Below are 17,217 nucleotides of genomic sequence, written 5' to 3'. Positions count from 1 at the left end.
TCCTGGACCTCCCTGCCCAATAGCTCCATGGGAGTAGGTACCTGCACAGGAAGGACTGCAACAGTTCAGGAAGGCAGCTCAGCCTACTTCACAAGGGCAATAAATGCTTGCATTATCAGTGATGTTCAGATCCTGAGAAGGAAGAAAAAAAAACTCTCTGCCATTTTTAGGGGGTTCTGACTGTTACAGAGATATGTCAGGAAATTAGGAGCAGCTCTGATGGGACACCTGGTTGGGATATAAAGGTTCCAGGGCTGCTTGTGGATGGTACCCTGAGCTCATGTTCTCCCCGGGGTCACCATGAACCAAGTGGACATACAACAATGTTCAATACAAGAATCAGCTCGAATGATTTGCAGCATCTGCTGTTAATCTTCCCTGAAGACAACATTTTGTTGATTCAAACCAGAAGGTGAGATTTATCTTCACCCAGATTGACTCCATCTCATATTGTTGCTGCCTTAGTATGAGGGTCCGTGGCAAATGTGGAATTTTATGGGATCTGTTTTTGGTGATCACAACTAAGAATCATAGCTTTACTTCCAATGACGTGACTCACCTGTGTCTTCCAGATGATAATAGGGGAGAGTGGCCCTGAAGAGGTGAAGAATCCTTCCTTCCTGGACTTGTTCAGGACACCACAGATGAGAAGACACGCACTAATTTTAATGTACTCCTGGTAGGTTTATAATTGAGATTACACATGGCTCTGTTGGTCAGAGGCAAAATCAGAGTTGTACAGCTCAGAAACGGGCCCTTCAACCCACCATGTCCACTCCCATCTTGTTGCCCATCTATAAGATTCCCATTTGCCCACATTGGAACCATATCCTTCCATGCCTTACCTATTCAATGCCTGACTAAATGTCTCTTAAACCCAGTGATTGTATCTGATTCCACCACCTCCTCTGGCAGCATGTTCCAGATATTAACCACTCTCCACTCAGCTCCCTGTAAAACTTCGTCCTCTCACCTTAAACCTATGCCCTCTTGTTTTTGATAGCCCTGCCATAGCTAAATGTAATACGTATGATAGTTTAGTTGGGGGTGGGAAGGCAGTGGTTAAACTGGATAAGTTGGAGAAACTATACAAATATTTTGTGCCTATCTTCATGGAAGGAGATAGACAACCTCCCAGGAATAATGGTGAACCACAGGTCTGAAGTAAATGAGGAAATCAAAGAAATTAGCAACAGTAAACAAATTAGTATTCTGGAAACTAATGGGATTGAGAGGCGATAAATCTCCAGAGTCTGATGATCTGCCTCCTGGGAGCTGGCTCTGAGGATAACAGACGCACAGATTACTGATTTCCAAAATTCAAGAACTGCTCCCACAGATTAGAAGGTGGAAAATATAACCTAATATTTAAGAAAGGGGAGAGAAAAAAACAGGTAACTATAGACTGGATGGCCTAACATGAATGGTAGGGAAAATGCCAAATATTAGATTAGATTAGATTAGTTTATTGTCATATACACCAGGGTGCAATGAAATTCCTTGCTTGCATGAGCTCACAGAATGAATAGTATGCATGGCAATCATCAATACAACAATAAGGAACAGGTCAGTTAGGAACTAACAATAGGACTGGATGGTGTCCTCGTATAAATTGATTTATGAAAAAGAAATCATGTTTGACAAATCTATTGGAATGTTTTGAAGATTTAACCAGCAAAATAGATAAGGGTGAACCAATTGATGTCAATTTGGACTTTCAGAAGGCCTTTTGTAATGATGTACACAAGAGATTAGAGTGCATTGAATTGGTAGTAATATAGTGGTATGAATTGAGGATTGGTTAATAGATAGAAATGGAGGGGGCAGGTTATTTACAGAGTTTGGGGCTGTGACTAGTGAGATGCTACAGCAATTGGGGTTGGGGCATTAGCTGTTCAATTCAATATTAATGATTTGGATGAGCAGATCAAGTAAAATAAATCCAAGTCTGCTGGTGATAGAAAGCCAGTGTGGGCAGTGAGGAGGATGCAGGGAGGATTCAGGGGGATATAAGCAGGCTAAGTGAATGGGTAAGGACTTGGTTGATGAAATATTACATGGAAAAAAATGTAAGTTCATCCACATTGGTAGAAATATTTTTAAATGGTGAGAGGTTGAAGAGTGCTGTTTTGCAAATGGATCCACATGTCCTTGTGTACGAATCACAGAAAGTTAACATCGAGCAATTCAGAATATCAACTGTACATTGGCTTTTATTGCAAGAGGATTTGAGTACAGGAATAGAGATGGCTTTCTCCAAATATATAGAGCATTGGTGAGGCCATACATGGGATATTGTGTACTGGAAGGATAGAGTTGTTGTGGAGTTTGTGTAAAAATGTGTTGGGATGAAGAAGTGAGGTCCCGCAAGTTCTGTGTTCCACCTCCGGTGCGTCATTTGAAAGATCCTTACAAACTCATTTTGCTGCCTTCTAAACTATTCCCAGGTTTTCCTCCATATCGCAGGATCTGCTTAATCTCCCCTGTCTCTCTTAACCAAACATTGGCGGGCCTTCAAAGAGAAGGAAGTTATCCCTCAAGAGGAGAGCGGCACAGTGGCACAGTTGGTAGAGCTGCTGCCTCGTGGCTTCAGAGACTGGGGTTCAATTCTGACTTCGGGTGCTGACTGTGTGGAGTTCGCACGTTCTCCCTGTGACTGAGTGGATTGGTGGGTTACTTGGCCACTGTAAACCACCCCTAGTATGAATGCTAGAATCTGTGGGGAGCTGATGGGGACGTGCGGAGAATATAGTGGGATCAATGTAGGATTATTATAATTGGATGATGCATAATGGTCGGTACAGACTTAGTGGGCCAAAGGGTCCGTTTTTGTGCTATATGACTCCAAGCTGAGTTTGTATTCGAACACAGTCTAGATGCGGAGTGAATAATGAAGGTGTCGAATGATCAGTGCATGAACTGGGCTCGATGAGAAGCATGGTTTTTCAGGGGAAACTGCTATAACTATCTGTTCCTCTTCCACGATGTTCAGGTTCACAAGCAGCGTGGTGTACTTGGGGCTTATCTTGCGCCTGGGGTTCCAGGGCAGTGAGAGTTACAGCGATATCTTCGTAGCCGGAGCGGTGGAACTGCCAGCAACCATGCTCGGCCTTCTAGTTGTTCACCGTGTGGGCCGGCGCAGTCCCTTCGTGGCCTCCAGTGCTCTGGCCGGAGCCTTCTGTCTGATAGCAGCATGTATTTCTGAAGGTAGGTACAGAACTCTTCCACAGAGGGAACGTCAAAGGGTGGCCTGCAGTGCTGAGCTGCTGAGTATGTTCAGGGCTGAGATGTTCCGGTCTGTAGGAACACCAAGGGGTATGGGGAACAGGCAGGAATCTGAAGCTGGGGCCAAGTCAGATCAGCCATGATCTCACTGAATGGTGTAGTAGTGCTGGAGAGCCAAATGGCCTCCTCCTACTTCTGTTCTAACCTGTCCTAAACTCTCCTCTTTCTCCCTCTCTTCCTTTTTTCTCTCTATTTCTTTCTCTCTTTCATTCTCTCTCTTTCTCTTTCTCTTTCCCCTCTATTCTTTCTCCTTTTCTCTCTCTCCTCTCATCTTTCTCTCCCTTTTGCTCTCTTTTGCTTGTGCTTTTTCTCTCTCTTTTTCTATCTCTCTTTCTTTCCTTCTTTCTCTCTTCTCTCTCCTCCTTTCTCTCTCTTTCTCTCTTCTTTCCTTATCTTTCTCTCCTTCTCACTCTTTTGCTCTCTCTCTCTCTCTCTCTCTCTTTCTCTCTCTCTCCCTCCCTCCCTCCCCTTCCCTGGCAGCCTCTGACCCCACCACCAGGACAGGCACAGTGATACTGCCGTCTGGCTGGCAAGGGGAGTGTGCCTCTAAGGGCTGCACCATCGCAGCCAGGTGTCAGCAGCTGCGTTGAGTTGGTGAGGTCCCCCAGGAAACGGGCAGCTCCCCTTTTTGGCGGGTGTCCCGAATGGATGAGGTGAAGTCCAACTTCTACACTGCAGAGTGTGGCCAATCAGATGGCATCAGGGAAAATGTTCGGAGGGTGATGATTGTTCCAGGAAGTGGCCGACACAAGAAAAACTTCAAATGCGGGAACTCTGGAGCAACACACAAGATGCTGGAGGAACTCAACGGGTCACGAAGCATCTATGGAGGGAAATAGACAGTCGACGTTTCAGGTCCAGACCCTTCATCAAGACTGGAAAGAAAGAGGGGAGAGAGTCAGCATAAAAAGGTGGGGGGAAGGGGTGGAGTGAGAGCTGGCAGGTGATAGGTGGATCCAGGTGAGGGGGGTGACATGCAGATGAGGGGATGATGTCAGAAGCTGAGAGGTGATAGGTGGGAGTGACGAAGGGCTGAAGCAGGTGAATCTGACTGGAGAGGACGGTGGAGCATGGAAACAAGGGAAAGAGGTGAGGAGGGGAACCAGAAGGAGGAAGGTGTGGGTGATGGGCAGATCGACAGGGCAGGGGAGGGGAAAGAGAAGAGGTGATGGGGCCGGTGGGATAAGAGAAAACAAAGAATAAAGGAAAACAAAATCCCACCCCCAGACATAACAGGGATAGGGTCCCCTTGTCCTCACCTACCACCCCACGAGCCTCCACATCTAACACATCATTCTCTGAAACTTCCTTCATCTCCAAAAGGATCCCAGCACCAGGCACATCTTCTCCTCCCCTCCCGTTTCCTCTTTCCGCAGGGATCACTCTCTCTGTAACTCCCTTGTCCGCTTGTCCCTCCCCACCAATCCCCCTCCAGGCACTTATCCCTGCAACTGTGCTATGTGTTACACCTGCCCCTACACCTCCTCCCTCACCACCATTCAGGGCCCTAAACAGTCCTTCCAGGTGAGGCAGTCCTTCACCTGTGAATCCATCAATGGCACTTATTGCATCTGGTGCTCCCGGTGAGACCTGATGCAGACTGGGGGGGTGGGGGTGCATGGAATCGCTTCTTCGAGCACCTTCACTCCATCTGCCGTAACAGCTAGGATCTCCCGGTGGCCACCCATTTTAATTCCACTTCCCATTCCCACACCAACATGTCTGTCCAGGGCCTCCTCTACTGCCAAGTTGAGGCTAGACGCAGGTTAGAGGAACCACACCTCATATTCTGTTTTGTTAGTCTCCAACCTGATGCCATGAACATACAATTCTCTAACTTCCAGTAACCACTCCCCTCTGTCCCCCCCCCCCCCCCCGTTTTCCCTTATCCCACTGGGCCCCATCACCCCTTCTCTTGCCCCTCCCCTGCCCTCTCCATCCGCCCATCACCCACACCTTCTTCCCTCCGGTTCCCCTCCTCACCTCCTTCCCTTTATTCCATGGTCCACCGTCCTCTCCAATCAGATTCCACTTTCTTCAGCCCTTTGTCACTTCCACCTATCACCTCCCAGCTTCCCACATCATTCCCCCTCTCCCCCCCCCCAATCACCTGCCTATCACCCCCCTCACCTGGATCCACCTATCACCCTCCAGCTCTCACTCCACCCCTTCCCCCCACCTTTTTACACTGAGTCTTTCCCCTCTTTCTTTCCAGTCCTGATGAAGGGTCTCAACCTGAAACATCGACTGTCCATTTCCCTCCATAGATGCTGCCCGACCCGCTGAGTTCCTCCATCGTTTTGTGTGTTGCTGCAGGAATTGGCCGGTTGCATTTCACGTGAAGCTCCACTAACTCTGGCACTTAAACTGCTCATGCTCTGAGCTCAAGGAGGGCTGGTGCCTGTAGTGATAGTTAGGCCTCATTGGCTGGCTAATTGTGTCAGCTGTGGTTTGCTTCTCCTGGCTTGGGACAGGTAGACAAGTGGTGACAGGGTGGCGAAAAAGGCATTTAGCACGCTGGACTTCATTAGGCAGAGCACTGAGTTGGGACATTATGTTGCAGTTGCATAAATCGTTGGTGAGGCCACACTTGGAGTACTGTATACAGTTTTGTTCACCCTGTTATAGGAAAGATGTGGTTAAACTGGAAAGAGTGCAGAAAAAGATTTACGAGGATGTTGCTAAGACTAGAGGGCCTGAGTTATAGGGAGAGGTTGGCCAGGTTAGGGCTTTATTCCTTGGAACGTAGGAGAATGAGGGGCGACCTTATAGAGGTTTATAAAATCATGAGGGGCATAGATAAAGTGGATGGTAACAGTATTTACCCCAGGGTAAGGGAGTCCAAATCTAGGGGGCATAGATTTAGGGTGAGGGGGGAAAGATTTAAAAGGGATCTGAGGGGCAACTTTTTCATGCAGAGGGTGATGAGTATATGGAACGAGCTGCCAGAGGAAGTGGTTGAGGCAGGTACAATAGTATCATTTATGAAGCAGTTGGATAGGTACATGCCAGGGTGGGGCTTAGATGGAGATGGGCCAAATGCAGGAAATTGGATCTAGCTGGGTGGGCACCATGGTCGGCATGGACTGGTTGGGCCGAAGGGCCTGTATCCATGCTGTATTGCTCTGTGACTCTATGCTGGTGCCCTGGGCTAGAGAGAAGCAGTTTCTGCCCTGGGAATCCCCTACCCTCATTGGGTGACAGTCCAAGTTTCTAAGCTGTGACTCCTTCCTCTGAACCAGTTGCATTTCTGTGGCCTCAGTGCTGTGCCACTTCTGTCTGGAAAACCAATGGAGCTGTTCAGATCGTGGGCAGCTGCAGGGCAGAAACCCATCCAAAGTAATGTCCTGAGAAATAGGGGTCCACATTCCAGGAACTGGATGTCATTCATTTTAACATCAGAATCCTTGGTGAGTATTTCTCATCAGTCTTGACCCATTGCTTCCCTGCTGAAGTTCTTGCAGGATTGGAATATTTTCATTTCTAAATCAAAATCGTCTTTAGAAATCTCTGGGGCGAAACTCTCTAAAATGTATTAATGTAGGATACTCAGCAGGTCAGGCAGCACCTGTGGGGAGAGAAACATGGTTTCCAGTCCTTGACTCTTCATCATTGAAGGGCCATGGAGCTGAAAAGTTAACTGTTTCTCCCACCACAGATGCTGCCTGATCTGCTGAGTATTTTTTGGTATTTTCTGTTATTATTTGAGATTTACAATGTCTGGAGTTTTTCTCCTAATTTCATATCAGTGTTGGAGATGGCCACTGCATTAATCCATTGAAATAACGTAAGTTCTGGGTACTAGAGAATAAATGGGGTGTGGGACGAGAATTATCAGCTCATCACCACCTTACTGAGCAGAAGCATCATTCACCTTGGACCATTAGTCTCTTGTAACTGTCCAAGCAGAATAAATAATTAGACAATAATGGTAGGTGTATTTTCTGCAGGGAAGATTCAAGTTCAAGTTCGTTTATTGTCATTGACCCAGGGTATAAATGTCATGAAAATTAGCTTTTTGCAACAGCAGCACGGTACGTTACAAACATGACAAACATAAGTTAACATAAATATAAATTAACATAAATTATACATACATATGCAAAAAAACCCAACAAAATAAGCATAACAACACTAGTGCAAGTTAAGAGAGAGAGAAAGAAATATAGTCTGATATCTTGAACCTAGATAGAATATAAGTTCAAGATAAAGTCACCACTGGATAAGTTTGAAACCAATCAGGTTGGTGATAGGATGAGGTGGCGGTTGGAACATTTAGTTACCTGCCATGGTCACCACTGATGAAACTTCCTCCCAAGTGCTTGTGATTAACACCTGCAGCACACAAAATGTAAGTCAGAGAGGAGCTGACAGCTTCCTTTAAAAGTCAATCATTTTGGTGGTGGGTTTACCTTTGGGCATTCTGTTCATCACCTACTCTAAGACTGAGCTTTAAAGGAGAGGCTGGATTCCGAGGCTTATTTGGAGGTAGTCTTGTACTAATGCAACCAGCTACTGCCCTTGTGGAGTAAACTTTACCTTTTTGCTTGTGTTTTACCTCCTCAAAGAAATGCACAGGCTCAAAACCGCTGTCACCACACTGGCCAGATTCGGAATAACGATCTCACTCAGCATACTCTTCCTAGTGACCAACGAGCTGCATCCCACATCCATCAGGTAACCAAAGGAACCTTTCCCATGATCTTGAGTTGTATGAGGAGTCACAGAGCCATACAGCACGGAAACACACCCTTCAGCCTATCGAGTTCGTGCTGACCATCAACCATCCATTTACACTAAACCTGCACCAATCCCATTTTCGTTCTCCCCACCTTCCCATCAAGTTCCCCTGATTCTACCCCTCACCTACACACTAGGGGCAATCTACAGTGGACAATTAACCCAGCAACCCAGAAGATGTGGGAGGAAATTGGAGCACCCTGGGGGAAACCCACACGGTCACAGGGAGAACATGCAAACTCCGCACAGGCAGCACTGGAGGTCAGGATCAAACCAGGATGTCTGGTACTGTGAGACAGTGTCTCTCCTAGCTGCACTACTGGGGCACCCCGAAGGCTGGGTGACACCAAGGGTGGCTGTGTTACTACCGGGCACTCAGCACTGATGTTATTTCTGCAGATTATTAGCTCGACGGTGGTGCAGGGCGATGAACTGTAGAATTATAGAACAGAGAACCAGACCAACCAGACCATTTGTCCCATCCGTCCCTGGCTGTTCCCCACTGGATCTCTCTACAGCATCCTACATTACGGATCACACCACTCGCTCTGTGAGAAAGCCCTCATCTGCTTAATTTGCACCAGTGGCCCCTGGTTACTCACTCAACGGCCAACAAAATATTTCTTCCTCTTGACTCTCTCCTAATTTGAGCAGCTGATAACCCCAGCTCTTCAGCTACACTAGGAGTTAATTGGAACAGATTCTTAGGGGTTCAAAGAGAACCCAGTCGATGCCATGTAATGTGATTGAATGTGATTAATGTGCTTGAGTGATGTTCAGTGTGGTCTGTAATTGTAGCGAAAAAAACCAAACTGCTGGAGGAACTCAGTGGGTCAGGCAGCATGTGTGGAGGGAAGTGGACAGACAATGTTTCGGGTCGAGACCCTTCATCTGGACCAAAATCTAGAGGGGAGATGGCCAGTATAGCGAAGGAAGGGGTGGAGCAGGACCTGGCAAGTGAGAAGTGGATCCAGGTGAGGAGGGGTGAGAGGCGGATGGAGGAGGGGAGAGTGGAGATAGCGACAGAGGCTGGGAGGTGATGGGGGAGGCAACAAAGGGCTGCAGATGGTGGGATTTGAGAGGGAAGGAAGGTGCAAACTGGAATTAAGTGACGGAGGTGGGGACGGCAGGTGGGAACAGTGGGGGGAGGGCAGCCAATGGGAGGAGAGTGTGGGAGATGGGCAGGGGAGTGGGTGGAGGAGGGGAAAGAAACTGGGTGATAGGGGGCTGGGGTGAGGGGTTTGTTACTGACCCATCTCCCCTGGAGTAATCAGAGCGTAAATCCAATGTAGGGGAGGGGGAGGAGGAACTTGGCAAGGGCACAGTTTGAGATAGCTGTGGAAAGAAGTAAGGAGGGAGGAAGGTTCATGTTTATAATGTTTACAAAATTATGAGGGGTATAGACAGAGTAAATGCGAGTAGGCTCTTTCCACCTAGATTAGGAGAGATAAGTACGAGAGGACATAGCTTTAGGGTGAAAGGGGAAAGATTTAGGGGGAACGTTAGTGGGAACTTCTCCACTCAGAGAGTGGTGGGAGTGTGGAACGGGCTGCCATCTGACGTGGTAAATGCAGGCTCACTCTGAAGTTTTAAGAATAAATTGGATAGATACATGGATGGGAGAGGTCTGGAGGGTTATGGACTGGGTGCAGGTCAATGGGACAAGCGGAATAAAGTTTTGGCACAGACTAGAAGGGCCGAATGGCCTGTTTTCTGTGCTGTAGTGTTCTATGGTTCAGAAGGATATGGGCCAAATGCGGGCAAATGGATTCAGCTTGGATGGGCACCTTGGTCGGCATGGACCAGTAGGGCTGAAGGGCCTGTTTCCATGCAACATGATTCTATGACTCTATGACTCTATCTGCTTTGAAACTTTAACTTATTGATAGAACTTTTCAAAAAATAAGTTGCCCAGCATATATCTGAGCTTGTGCCTGGCTTCATCCATCTTTGCCATCTCGTGCCCCTGAACCTCTCCTTCTCCTTCCCCCCTTCCTTCTTTTTCCTGTCCTCTGTCAGTCCCTCAGCTTTCTTTGGCTTCCCTTGCTGCTCTTATTCTCTCTCCCTCTCTCTCTGGTTTGTCGTCTTCCCCCACCAGATAGGTGGGGACCAGTTTGTGATCTGATCATTATCTTCCCTCCAAAAACTGAGACAGGAATTTCGGAGTTTCGGTGTGCCTGTCACTGGGTGACATTGGTGGGATTGCAGCACCTTTCATGCTCTATAGATTAACGACTGTTTGGACGGAACTACCTCTGGTGATTTTTGGTGAGTTTTCAGAAGTGCTCAAATAAATAGATGAATATTTTATCAATTAGCTGGGTGGAGGGAGAATAGATGAACCAAGGCCATTTCACTCCTCAGGACAGAGTCCACAGCACTGAGGTCCTGCTTGCACACAATTGGTGTCATTGGTCAGGGTTCCCCACACCAGACTCCCTGAGTGTCAAGTCGAATGTATTGTCATGTGCACAAGTACAGTGAGATACAATGAAAAACTTGCTTGCAGCAGCATCACAGGCATGTAGATTGAGACAACAACACACAAAATAAGTTATACATAAATTATACAAGACGGTGAAGAAAAAGATAGTGGAAAACAAAACATTAGTGCAAAAAAAAACCACAATCAGAGACAAATCCATGGCAGTGCAAGAGGTGGTCCGTAGTGTTCTGTTGCTGAGGTAGAGTTAGGGTTGTGCAGGTCGGTTTAAGAACCTGATGGTTGTAGGAAAGTAGGTGTTCCTGAACCTGGAGGTGTAGGACTTTAGGCTTCTGTACCTCCTGCCGGATGGTAGCAGCAAGAAGAGGGCATGATCCAGATGATGGGGATCCTGGATGATAGATGTCGCCTTTCTGAGGCAGTGCCTCCTGTAGCTGCTCATGGGAAGACATTACCAGGTTCAACCATGTCCTTAAAGTCTCTCTGAAGAAATACAGCAGCCTGACTGCAGGGCCTCTGTGGCCCATGACCACACAAAGAGCATTCAAGATGGCATTGGGAGCATGCAGTGGCCCCGTGTAAGGGGTATGAGGATGGGACCACCTCATAAACTACCCACCCACCCCAATAGTCACCTCCTGCCCTGCCTGTGGAAGAGTCAGCAGGTCCCACATTGACCTCATCAGTCACCTCACAACCCACAGAACAGACCGAGTGCAAATGTATCACCCTAGGTCCTGAAGCACTGCCTATGAAGAACAAGTACTTAGATAGTCATAGGGTCATAGAGCAAAGAAACAGTCCCTTTGGCCCACTATGTCCATGCTGACCTTTTTGCCAATCTACACTATGAGATAAGACAAAATAAGATCTTTATCAGTCACATGTACATCGAAACACACAGTGAAATGCATCTTTTGCGTAGAGTGTTCTGGGGGCAGCCCGCAAGTGTCGCCACGCTTCCGGCACCAACTTCCTAACCCATACGTCTTTGGAATGTGGGAGGAAACCGGAGCACCCAGAGGAAACCCATGCAGACACAGGGAGAACATACAAACTCATTACAGACAGCGGCTGGAATTGAACCCAAGTCACTGGCACTGTAATAGTGTTACGCTAACTGCTACATTTAGGACCATATCCATCTATGCCTTTGCCTATTTAATTGTCTGTCTAAATGCCTCTTAAACGTGGTAATTGTATCTGACTGCACCACCTCCTGTGGCAGTGAGTTCCAGATATCACCTTTCTTTGTGTGTAAAACAAAACTTACTCCTAAGATCCTAGAACTCCCTCCTCTCACCTTAAACCTATGCCCTCTTGTTTTGATACCCCTACCAAGGGAAAAAGATTCTGACCATCTACCCTATCTATACCTCTTATATACCTCTATCAGGTCACCCCTCAGCCTCCTTCGCTCCAGAGAAAACAAGCCCAGCTTTTCCAATCTCTTCCCATAACTAAAGTTGTCCAATCCAGGCCACATCCTGGTTACTTTCCTCTGCACTCTCTCCAGTGCAATCACATCCTTCCTATACTCCAACTGTTGCCTAACCAGTGTTCTGTAAAATTGCAAAGCATTTTGTAAATTTGCAAAGCCTTTTATTGTTCACAAGCTGAACTTAAAGAAACAGCACTGAGATACCTCCAAAAGCTGCTGAGGCTGGATCAGCTGAGAGCTTCAAAACTGGAAGTGGAGTATTTTTGTAAAGTGAAGATATTAGTTACAGCTGCAGAAATCTCTGGTTAAACCATATCTGAACCACTTTGTAGACTTGCACTCCAGATCAGAAAGAAAAAGGAGTGGGAAATGAGGGCTCCGCCATTATACTGTGAGGAGTGAGTACACAGACAAGGTTGGCATTCTGTGGAATGTGAAAAGCCTTGGGATCTGTCTGAGACTTTTATCGATTTGGAAAGATTGGGCGGGATAAATTAAAGCATTTTCCGCAATTGCAGTTCCTTGAAGAGGAGAGGACACACGCTTGGAAACAGAGTCAGGTGTTCAAGAGAGAAAGCCAGAAGGATTTGCACTTGTTTAGAATCTGTTGCACTCTGATGAACTAAAGGATTCCACGGTAACTGGCAAGACTCTGTATTTATCCCCATACTGAGAGAGGGCCATGGATTTCCAAGTTGAACTGCTACCATTGTTTTGATACAACTGACCAACTTACTGGGTCATTTCAGAAGATAATCAGGAGTCAGCCACATTGACTATTGTTACTTGCAAGGTACACTTTAACTTACCTGTGGCAGCCAAGGTTATGCATTAATTTTCCACACATTCAACAGCCAATAGATTAGACATGTTTCCTAACCTAGGCCTATCTAATTGTGAACTCTACATGTCACTGTGTCGAAAAGCAAATAAAGAGGATTGTAATTGGTTTGCATGTTACCCCAGGTGCACTTGCTCTGGTAGCTGGTGGATTAATGATGCTTTTGCCTGAGACGAGGGGAATGAGGTTACCAGAAACTGTCAGCGATGTGGAAAACATGATGAGGTAACTATCAATAGAGAATGCTCTGAGCCAGTATCTGCACTTCCTTCCAAATCTGTGACAAATGGGTCATGCTCTGTTCCACCTTGTACCCACAGGCTTTACAAACATGACCAGGATGACTGTAAAGAGATGATCAACCTTCGAACATCAACCTAGGGAAGAGAAACAAAGCGTACCTGGGAAAGTGTCCTGGTGTAGAGTTTGTAATCAGAGCTAAAAAAAACAAAATATTACTTATCAATCAAAATATAACCAGTTGTCTTCATTCTGGTGGTCAAAGCTCATGCAAATAGAACATTGAATAATAAGCAGGATGTTTGACATTTTGATTACAAAATTGTATATTGTGTATGCGGATTATTCTAGTGAAAGTGAAATCAATTTTCCAATCATAATAAAGTTTGAATTGGATGGTAGTGTTAGTTCCAGGGGTTTTATTGTGTGGTTCTGACAGCTGGGGTGATCCACATTGTGGTGTTATTTTACCTTGCAGTTCAGTCTGCAGTCATACTGGGCTCTGTAACATGGAACCTAGAATATATGCATGAGGCGTGGCTGTGTGGGGCTGGTTAAAATACCAAGTCTCAACACAGGTAGTGTGGTCAGCCACATTGTCTGATAAGGTGCATCATTGGAACATTACAGGAATAGATAACTCACCTGACATGACATAATAATAAGAAAATTAACTTTAATTATGAACTCTAACAATTCTACAGTATAAGAAAAACTTGCTATAAAAAACAATAATAACAGTGGTCTTATGTTTTTGTAAAGAAAGTAATGTGATTCTAAAATCAAATAATATTCCAAAGCAAATGATAGGAAAAAATGAAAACCCTGTATCAATTAAAGATATCAAAGTTAAAAATCCTACTGGAATGAAGATAAACATTTCGTACATATTAAAATTAAATGTGTTGCTAGCAAGATATTGCGCCATTATTTTGCTATGTGTTTTTTTTTGTGGTAGAGTCCCCATATTGTTCCTACCAGTGTGACAGAGGGTGGAATAAAATGAAATAGTGCAAACAGATATTGAATTCTCAGTGTCTGTCATGTCAAAGACACAATGAGTGTCATGCAGCCTCTGTCCACTATACCTGGGTCTAAAGTACTAATCAGGCAGTGGAACGGCTCATTCCCTTACAATCCCAATCCAAATCCCAATCCCAAACCCAATGCTCAGAAGATGGTAGGCCTTATACCAAAGGTCCTTCCCCAACTTCCCCTGCTGCACCACATTGACCATAATATTCAGGGTGCAACTTTGGAAAACACGAAACATTTCTGGTACTGAGGAAGCCACCTCTTGGTGAAGGTCGACATCGATGATGGAATTCACCACCGCCTTCAAATGACCAGCACTGCTTGGTAATTGGTAATTGGTTTATTATTGTCACATGTACCGAGGTATGGTGAAAAACTTAGTTCTGCATGTCATCCATGCAGATCATTTTACCACATCGGTACACTGAGGTGGTACAAGGGAAAAGCAATAACAGAATGCAGAATACAGTATTATAGTCAAGTTACAGAGCAAGTGTGAGGTCAAAAGTCCATTTTATCATACAAAGGGAATGTTCAATAGTCTTATAATAGCGGGTTAGAAGCTGTCTTTGAGCCTGGTGATACATGCTTTCAGGCTTTGGTATCTTCTGCCCGATGGGAGGGGGAGAAGAGAGAATGTCTGAGGTGTGAGTGGTCTTTGATTATGTTGGCTGTTTTACCAAGGCAGCAAGAAGCGTAGACAAAGTCCATGGAGGGAAGGCTGTTTTCTGTGATGTGCTGAGTTGTGTCCACAACTCTCTGCAGATTTTTGAGTTCTTGGGCAGAGCAGCTGCCATATCAAGCAGTGATGCATCCAGATAGGATGCTTTCTGTGGTGCATTGATAAAAATTGGTGAGGGTCGAAGGGGACATGCCAAATTTCTTTAGCCTCCTAAGGAAGAAGAGGCACTGGTGAGCTTTCTTGGCCCTGGCATCTACGTGGTTGGACCATGACAGGCTTTTGGTGACATTCACTCCTAGGAACTTGAAGCTCTCAACTCTCTTGACCTCAGCACCATTGATGTAAACAGGAGCCTGTGTACCGCCTCCCCTTCCTGAAGTCAATGACCGGCTATTTTGTTTTGCTGACATTGAGGGTAATGTTGTTGTCATGACACCGTGTCACTGGGCTCTCTATCTCTTTCCTATGTCTACCTAGGGGAGCCAATATCAATGTCCTCTCTCAGGCCAATATCTCCAACATTTGTGGGCTCCATGGGGCAGGTTGCGGTTCTCACATGACTGACAGTGGCCTCCAGAAAAATTCTACTCCGGACTCTGACATGGGAAGAAACTTCCAGGTAGAAAGAGGAAACAATTCAAGGGCATTCTCAAAGCTTCCTCAGAAAAGCGTAACGTCCTCACCGAGTTGTGGGAACCTCCAGCCCATGCCCACTCTAGGTTGAGAAGGGGCAGTCATGATGGCACTGACAGCCTCGACTCTGGACAACAGGAGCACACAGAGACTCTGCACCAGCAGTGTGGGGAGTGGCCCCACACCTCCCAAATTACACCCCGCCCATGCCATCAGGAACCTCTGCCCCACCTGTGGCAGAGTCTGTGGGTCCCCCATTGAACTCATCAGGATCCACGGAACCAGAGCAGAAACAAGTCATCCTCGATCCCGAGGGACTGCAGGAGGAAGGAAGAGGAAGAGAACTGAGTGAGCACTACATAGTGATCCCTACTCCCATTGCCATGTCCTTACCTTGATTCCTGAGTTAGGTTATAACACTCAGAACACCAGTTGCAGAGTTGAATTTTCAAGAAATGTTAAAATTCACCAAATTTATAAATAAAGTCCTGTCCATTTCACCCACATTTAATATTAAAAAGCTGTTCATTTGAAAAATCTTACACCTGCTTACTCGAGGGCTAAGGGAATTCCTGCCTGTTTGCCTCATCGGTAGCCCTCACTGGTAAATGCTGGGGCTGATAAGGTTTGGTATTGGTTTATTATTGTTACATGTACCAAGATACAATGAAAAGCTTTGTGCCATCCAGACTGATCATTCTACACATAATTACATCAAGGTATTAAAAAGAAAACTGAATGCAGTGTTACAGTTACGGAGAAAGTGCAATGCAGGTAGACAAATAAGGTGCAAGGGCCACGACAAGGTAGACTGAGAGATCAGGAGTTCATCTTTAGCATTTAAGAGGTCTGTTCATGAGTCTTATAATAGCGGGACAGAAGCTGTCCTTGAACCTGGTGGTATGTTCTCTCAAGCTTTTGTAACTTCTACCCGACAGGAGGGGCGAGAAGAGAGAATGACCAGGGTGGGAGGGGCCTCTGATTATGTTGGCTGCTTTCCTGAGGCAGTGGGAAGTGTAGATGGAGTCAGTGGGGGGAGGTTGGTTTGTGCAACTGACTGATCTGTGTTCACTTCTGTTCACAGAACAGGCCCTTCGGCCCACAATGTTGTGCCGACATAGCTATTCCCTCCGACATAGCAATTCCTTGCAGTCTTGGGCAGAGCAGTTGCCATACCAAGCTGTGATACATCCACAAAGGATGCTTTCTATGGTGCATCTGTAAAACTTGGTAAGAGTCATTGGGGACATGCTGCAGAGGTTGGGTTGGGGGAGGAGACCAGAAAGGGAGCTGACTGTAGATGCCAGGAGGCTTCAGGGGCTGGGAAGAGCTCTACTTGAAGGTAAGAGAATAACAATTTTGCTTACCTCTCAAATGTAACCGTGTCTTGAAAACCACGGCACTCATAACGTGACTGCCTCCACAGGGTCTCACAAGAGAAGTGTGAAGCCCGTTATTTGAATAAAGAACAGATTCATAATCACCTGTTTCTTCAGTATCTATATGTGTCTCTTGCTGTGGACATCTAACCTGTATGGACATTTCTGATGATGACTTCTGATAGACAGTATCTTTTCAGACCATATGTTTGGACCAGTTGCCATGGTTGAGGCTCAGACCTCTTTGCTGCTCTGATAACTCAAAGTCTCTCACACAGTCGCAAGTACTTCTTTCTTTCATGAGTCTTCTACTTCAGTTGCTGCTACAAAGCTCAGACCAGTACAAATCCATTATGTTGGTGAGGCCGCACCTGGAGTATTGTGTACAGTTTGGTTACCCTGTTATAGGAAAGACATCATTAAGCTGGAAAGAGTTCAAAGAAGATTACAAGAATGCTTTCAGGACTCGAGGCCTGAGTTATAAGGAGAGGTTGGGGA

At 46.0% G+C, this 17,217-nt stretch overlaps 1 protein-coding gene across 1 annotated transcript in view; it reads left to right on the top strand.

Annotated features, from left to right (window-relative positions):
* Nucleotides 1–13,984, top strand: part of LOC127568581 (solute carrier family 22 member 3-like) — a 34,586-nt gene extending 20,602 nt beyond the window's left edge. Inside the window, exons 6-11 of the mRNA XM_052012504.1 lie at nucleotides 573–679; nucleotides 2,993–3,207; nucleotides 7,854–7,962; nucleotides 10,181–10,293; nucleotides 12,876–12,975; nucleotides 13,071–13,984. Of these exons, the coding sequence (XP_051868464.1) occupies nucleotides 573–679; nucleotides 2,993–3,207; nucleotides 7,854–7,962; nucleotides 10,181–10,293; nucleotides 12,876–12,975; nucleotides 13,071–13,131 (705 nt within the window). The 3' untranslated portion in view covers nucleotides 13,132–13,984. The remainder of the gene's footprint in view (nucleotides 1–572; nucleotides 680–2,992; nucleotides 3,208–7,853; nucleotides 7,963–10,180; nucleotides 10,294–12,875; nucleotides 12,976–13,070) is intronic.
* Nucleotides 13,985–17,217: the final 3,233 nt, after the last annotated feature.

Source organism: Pristis pectinata, chromosome 3 (genome assembly GCF_009764475.1).
Source record: "Pristis pectinata isolate sPriPec2 chromosome 3, sPriPec2.1.pri, whole genome shotgun sequence".
Classification (NCBI taxonomy): Eukaryota; Metazoa; Chordata; class Chondrichthyes; order Rhinopristiformes; family Pristidae; genus Pristis; species Pristis pectinata.
This window is presented reverse-complemented; position numbering and strand designations above follow the sequence as displayed.